Raw genomic sequence first — 6,941 nt, 5'->3', positions numbered from 1 at the left:
TCCCTCGCAGTTATCTACCTTCTAGTGAGTCCAGGGTGTTTTCGTTTGGGTTAAAACTTGTAGTAAGTGAGTCTATAGTCCGTTTTCGGTCCTCAATTCCTACGCCTGCTTGGACGCGGTGATCTCGGCGTCTTTACTTTGCCGCCATCTTCCGGAAGTCTCCATAGTCTATATTTTTAACGTCTCCATGTTATTGGCTTTCTGCAACTTACTGGCAATTCTCTAAGTTAATCAAGTGAAAATAACATTCATTACATTTCCAGAATGATTAAATGATAGTCTCTTTTTAGTTGTCCTTAAGTAGAGTGAAGAGATGCTCTTTGATGGTATTATGAGAAGTGTGTATCCCTGTCATGGGTGACATTTAACCCTTTGCTTAGACTTTTCCTTACAGAGTTAATATGAGATGTAACAGTTGAGATCTAAAACCCTCTTTTGTAGAGTCAGGAAATCTGAGTTTGCATGAGGAAAAGAATCCTACTTTCTGGGTTTTTGGGTAAGGACTTAACACTTCTCTCATGGTACCCAGAGAAGGGCAGATTTCTGAACTGAAAAAATGTTCCACCCCCAAATTTTAAACTTTAAGCAAAGCTCTAGCTTAACATATTATCAGTTTCCTTTAAAAGATATACATGTTGACACATCAAGGATCCCAGTCAACAAGCTGTCCCGTTAGGTACCTACCTTTGGGACTACAACATGAAAAATCACCTCTCGGAAAGTTCTGCTGGTCGTAGGTCACTACAGGATGGACCTTCATTTCTAGCTAAGATGATTTCAGTCAACAAGCGTCTACTGAACAAAATGAACATTGTAAATATTTTTACTACTTTTTACATCAACATGTAGGTTCACAGATTGGGTTTGATTTTCAGCTTAATAGAATCATACCTGGTATATATACAGTTACTTATTCCTTTCAAGTGAAAGAAAAACAGGGTTATCTAAAACTGCTCTGTGTACTGAGCTCTTCAGATCAAAACAACAAAGTGTGAAATTCTCCCTTTGGAACAGGTGACGGCCTTCCTATCCTCTTCCAAATATGTACTTAAAGTGACAAAAAGGAAAAAAAAAAACAACCATCTCCACTTAGTCAAGTTGGATGACAATAGTTTTTGTATTTGTATATTTGTATCATTTTACATCATTACACTACTTTTAATTATATTTCACTGATTCTCACCTATGGCTACATGTTAGAATTAGCTGGAGTAGTTTTAGAAAACTGAATTCCCAGAATCCATCTCCAAGCATTCTGATTCATTTGGTCCATGGTGCTGCCAGCGTGCTGCTATTATAAGAAGAAACAACCACTTCTAAAGTGTAGGCTGGGTGAGAACTACCACTGAGGTGTAGTTAATTAGAAACAGGTTGGTTAAGGGATAAGCAACTGAAAATTGTTTTTCTAATTTAAATTAGCGTATGATTCACCAGAGTGTTAAATAGGCAGTATAAATAGGTACCTTTGTCCTTTGTGAATAGTGGTTCTCAAGGCTGGAAAACTATTAAACTCGAGTCACTCAGTTCAAGCTGCCTGTGGTCTTAACCCTGTTGATTCTCCTTTACTTCCATTCTTTCACTCTTCCCATTTTGGGGGGTATAGTATCCTCTGAGGTCCTCTTAGGGGTCTGGGATATAAACCAGCTTACTAATCTTTTTGGTTTGTTCTTCCAATCCAGAGATTTCTACAAGGTTCCTCTGGGACCCCAGACTCCCTGTCTTTCCCAGTGACCCTATTCACCTTTCTCAGTGGTGCTAGTCAGTCTTTCCATGAAGAGCTCCCAGACTCTGCTGAACCCAGGAGTCGTTTCCACTCTGGTCCCTTCCCCCAGTAGGGACTCCTCTCTTTCCTCCAGGAGACCTTCTTCTTCACCGAATTAGCAGACTCCATGTCCTTGGGTATTTTGTATCATCTAGGAACTTGTTAACTGTATTAACAAGTGTTAACTGTTAGTTGTATTACTGGAGACCAGACAGCAAAGAGCAGAGGATCTGGCCTAAGACAACCAGAGTGCCAATGTAAAAACCTTCCCAAAGCTAACCTGGCAGCCTCTCAGGCTGTGTTTCTTCCTGTGTAGGCTGGCACAGAACCCTGGCGACCCTGTGCTCTGGTAGGATTCTGTAAGTAGGGAACTCAGATCTGGTCTTTTGACGTTCGTGTATGAATACCTAGAGGTGGTCTCAGGGATTTCCACAGGCAGCCAGCAAAGGCCTAGGGGAAGAGGAGTGACAAGCTAGATCGTGTCTTCTAGGCCATGCTCTGCCTATCTCTTGATAAATCCTCTCTGCCAGTGCCTGCTCTTTGCTTTCCACCCCACTAGCCATTCTGATTCTTCTTGATCCTCAGAATCAAGTGTTCAGGTGAGAGCTTTTTAGATGACCTCTTTTCACATCACATGCTGTGGAAATCATCTCTCAGAGTAATGTTCCCTGCTCTCTTCCCTTGGGCTAATCCTGTTTCTCAGTGCAGTTTTTATTCTTTGGTGTTTCCACAAATACCTGGCTGGACAAGGGGAGGGGGACGGGAAATGCCTGCCTCCCAACCAACCCAGGAGCACTGGTGTGTAGCATTTGAAGCATATCTATTGAACTGAGAGGATGTGCTCCCTCTGGGAAATTGTAAAGGAGCCCATTTAAATGGTAAATCAACTACGTGCCACCTCAAAATATTCTTCCTGGTTCTTTCTTCCATCAAAAGTTTGGGAATGATGAACTCTTTGGCAAGTAGTCCATTCTCCAAAGAAAATTAACTCTAAAGTTAAAGAAGATAGAAGTGTGGACTTCAGTATAGTTGAACTATCTTTTTATCATAACTGTTATATTGAAGACTTGTTATATTGAAGAACTGTTATATTGGGACCTTAAACTGATGGCGGTTTTGGGGTTCTTAAAAGAAAGCAAAATTATGAACACAAAGTGCTTGAATACCGCAGGATCAGTCTGTGCTGGGGATAAAGGCCAGCAGTGTGGGAGTGCAGTATTTATTTTTCTTCTTGTAATTAAAAAATAAAACACACACAAAAAATCTTTTAGTCATTTCCGTAACTTTATAATTTGGGAAATATAACTTCATATCTTCTTATGAATTTGTGCTTCATTTACCTCCCATCAAAACTCCAGTGCAATTATTTTATCCCCTTCCTTCTACCAGCATCTCCTCCTCCCTTGCTCTGTATTTTTGGATGAAGGGATCTAGCCATCCTCCTGGCCCTGGAACTTTATGGTACCGCAAGGTGGCAGTATAGCACCGAACGTGGAAAGCTCTGTATGTGCATGAGATGTGTTTGTAGTCTTAAGGGAGTGTTTACACCTATAAATTGCATCCTGTGCTTTGCTGAGTCTCTCTGTGATTTTACTTTCACACAAGTTAGTGAAAGAGTTGATTTCCTTCTCCCAAACTGTGAAGAATTACAGGAACGCGCAATGCTATCAATGCAGGTTAAGAAACTGCTTTGTCACCTTTTAATTTCCTTATAAACCTTCTTCCCTTCTGTTTTCTACTTTCAAATTGCACTTATTTAAAGCAAAGAGAAAGTGTTTCATATAACATCTTCTACAAGTAATTTTAATGAGCTTTGGTTTTACTAATGGTGTTAACCATATTACTTTATTTACATTGATCTTTTAGCCACACAATAACCCCATTTCTGACAAGATTTTTCAAAACACCCATTTCAGATAGTAATTAAGGGCACATCTCTATAGTACAAAAAGGGTGTTCTGGCAAGGGATCCATTCATTCATCTAATGCAAATGGCCAAATAGAAAACTTTCCATCTCCCTTTTCTATCTCCAAAATCAATTTTGGGTTTTTATTTCATTAGTAGACCCATTTAGATATTGACAACTTTGTAACTCAAGTTTTAGTTGTAAAGACTAAAAAAATCAGCACTTGTGTTTAATATCAGTCCCTAAAATCAGTCTTTAGTTGATAATAATTACAAGTCCTCTGAATGTCAAGCACACTTATAGCCATCTTAGTTACCAAATATGGTATTTTACAACGATATATTGAATTATTAAGGAAAAAGGCTTCAAAAAGACCAATTGGCCACCAGGGCCAATTGACCATTTCCCACTGTGTCACACAGCTGAAAATGTGTCACTAATGAGAAGACTGTTACAGTGCTAGTGATTTTGAGCTCTCTCCCATCACATACTGAGGAAGACCCACAGGAACCGTCCTTATAATTCTCCTTTATAACTGAAAATGTAAAGTTTATGGCTGACTTACATACATTACAATAAATGAGTCATTATATAGGTTGGATGTAGCCACTTACTGATACTGAAGTTACAAAATAGTAATTCTTAAGTGAATCAAACTGCTAAGCGATTTTACAATGCCTCTGACTTAAAAAAAATAAAATCAGCATGATATCTAAAGTAGGTGTTCTTATTGAACATCTAACTTTAAAAATCCAATTAACACCAAGAATGACTCTGGGAAGGATTTGCAAAATGTTTCTACCAAGAAACTCTTCTTAAGAACCTCTACGTGAGAAAGATCAGTCAAGAAGTAGTTTCCATCCAATTCATTCATTTTTTTTTTTTTAGCCACTAAATATTCCTATTAGGAAAAGTAAAGAGAACAAACATTTTAGCAGGATGCAGAGAACAGGTCCCCTCCCACCCTACAATGTTTTATGCCCCCATCATTAGCAGGGTAGTTGCCCATTTCTTATGTTGATTGACAGGTTAATAAGGGACCTGGGGCTATCTTTTCAGTATGAATACACAACCTTACCAATTACTTTTAAATTATTGCTAATCTGTCAGAAGATAACAAGCATGCAAAAAAATATCTGAAAAAAGAGAAATGTCTGCTGAAGCTTTTACTTCCGGTGCTTTAAAAGATCTAGTTCAGAAAATTTGCCAGAATTTGGTCAATAGAATTTCGGTAGTGAGGGTTTTTTTTTCTTTCTTTCTTTTTTAAGAAAAACTTGTAGTTTATAATAGTTCATTGGTTCAATTAGGAGCGAAAAAGAAGGGAGTTTTGTAATGCAATTGTCCAGCAAAGGAAAACGCTTTAAATTGGGGGATTATGTGCTCAGACCACCTGTGGGGCATTCAGAGCCCTTTTCTATAATGCTTCAACCCATGCCTAGCTGCCTGCAGGCTGGCTAACAATGCCAGGAAAAGCTGTTTAAAAGGCTGAGTGCACTTGGGCCTCTGGTCTTCACTAACTGTTACAAGTCTTCCTCTCCCTCACTAGCTCTCTTTTTTAAAGTAAAAGTCCCACATCCCTTTAATGGGAGAACTTTAAGGCTCCGCGGTGGCCAATTGGTCTGCACCAAGAGGAGCGGGGCAGCAGGGAAAGAAACTTCAGACTATACAGCACATTTGGAGAGGAGAAAAGATCAAAGTTTTTCAAACTCAAAAGACCAAGTTCCCTACAGATTAACCCTATTCATTTAGCTCCTCTTAAAGGAATGATGTGCTGAGCCACTAGGCAGACAGGTAAAAAGTTCAACAATTGCCAAAGCATTCTTCTGCTAATTCAACAGCCTTCTGCTCAAATAAATTAGCTTAGTCTTGACAGAGGAACAATAGCTTTTTCTCTAGGAAAAGCAGCACATTTGATATACACAAGCCTGGAAGGTTATTAAGATGTTAACCCATTACAGAGCACCAGCTCTACCAGATTGTTGAGTGACTTATACTGTGTCCTCTGTGGAATAAAATATTAGTCCCTACGCTTCAGCAGTGGTCAAATAGGTGTTTTTAAAAAATACGAATAAGAGAAATGAATGTAGGGGTTTGAAGTCTTTAGTGACATTATATAACATAAATAATTAGGCCTGAGTGGAATCACTGCCTGGCAAATCCCATTACCAGCCACTGAGGGAAGAGGTGCTAGCCCAGGATCAGAAAAGAGCTACCATTAAAAACACCACCTTTTGGGTAGGTGCAAATGTTCGATTTTGACTTCAGTTCAACAATGAAATACTTAAGAAATATAATTCAACAGGTATTTTTTCCCCCATGCCTAAAGTTGGTGTACAGTGGAGAAGCCAGAAAAATGTCCTTTTTCCCAAGCACTTTAAAGTAACAGTTTGGAAGAGGCAAGGGGAGGGGGCAATGTTTAAATCATTTATCAAAAGTCATTTTATTGACAAAATAGATTACTTATAATTTGTTTGTACAGGGGTGGCCTCTAAACTTTTTACAAAATTGTACAGACGGTATATCTTTGAATATGTACATATTTTACACATTTTTACAATTTAACAATAATTATATAAATACATCATCTAATGGAAGGAACCCGTATTTACTAGGGGTGTATAATTAAGACATCTGTTTGTTTATTTAAGGCATTTGCCTGGTCATTAAGAATACCCAAACCGTGCAATCCCTTCGTGGCGGTAATCGCTCCTCTAGATGGTAGGAGTTGAAGTTTTACCTAGGAGAGTCAGGGAGAAAAATGTGTAGATCTGGCTTCACGCTCAGCGAATGACAACCAGTGAGGGCTCCAAACCTGGGATCCTGGACGGGCAGCACAGTCCACCCTCTTCTGCCAAGAGAAATTAACGCCTTGTGGGAAGGGCGCCTCACTTATCAATGGAGGAAAGGAGGCCGGGTCTGGGAGCCTTCAATGCCAGGTACTTTGTTCTAGGCGAGTCATTTAAGTCCCAGCTAATGGATACCATTAAGAGTTCATTATCATGCTAATAGCAATCAACACGGTTAAGGGGTGGGAACCTCAGCCTCTCGAGTGTCCCTTCCCAGCACTTGTTCCCTCGCTCCCCTCCCCATTCCTTCCGGGTGCTCGCTCCCCTCCCTCAAACCTGGGACAATGGCATCTGCTTAGGATAAGACACGGAGCTGGCCGTACCAGACCGCCATGTCAGGCCGGTGCTGACGTCGCTGTAGAGGGAGCCCGCGCCCCCGCCCGGCACCCCGCTGACTCCCAGGCCGCCAGTGCCCCCCTGCCCGCC

At 40.2% G+C, this 6,941-nt stretch overlaps 1 protein-coding gene across 1 annotated transcript in view; it reads right to left on the bottom strand.

Annotated features, from left to right (window-relative positions):
- Nucleotides 1-3,574: 3,574 nt before the first annotated feature.
- Nucleotides 3,575-6,941, bottom strand: part of FZD8 (frizzled class receptor 8) — a 6,091-nt gene continuing 2,724 nt past the window's right edge. Inside the window, exon 3 of the mRNA XM_012731256.1 lies at nt 3,575-6,932. Coding sequence (XP_012586710.1) covers nt 6,786-6,932 — 147 coding nt within the window. The 3' untranslated portion in view covers nt 3,575-6,785. The remainder of the gene's footprint in view (nt 6,933-6,941) is intronic.

The sequence above is a fragment of the Condylura cristata genome, unplaced genomic scaffold, assembly GCF_000260355.1.
Source record: "Condylura cristata isolate star-nosed mole 26May11 unplaced genomic scaffold, ConCri1.0 scaffold00030, whole genome shotgun sequence".
Taxonomy (NCBI): domain Eukaryota; kingdom Metazoa; phylum Chordata; class Mammalia; order Eulipotyphla; family Talpidae; genus Condylura; species Condylura cristata.
Note: the sequence above shows the minus strand (reverse complement) of the source record. Positions and strands in the feature narration are given on the sequence as shown.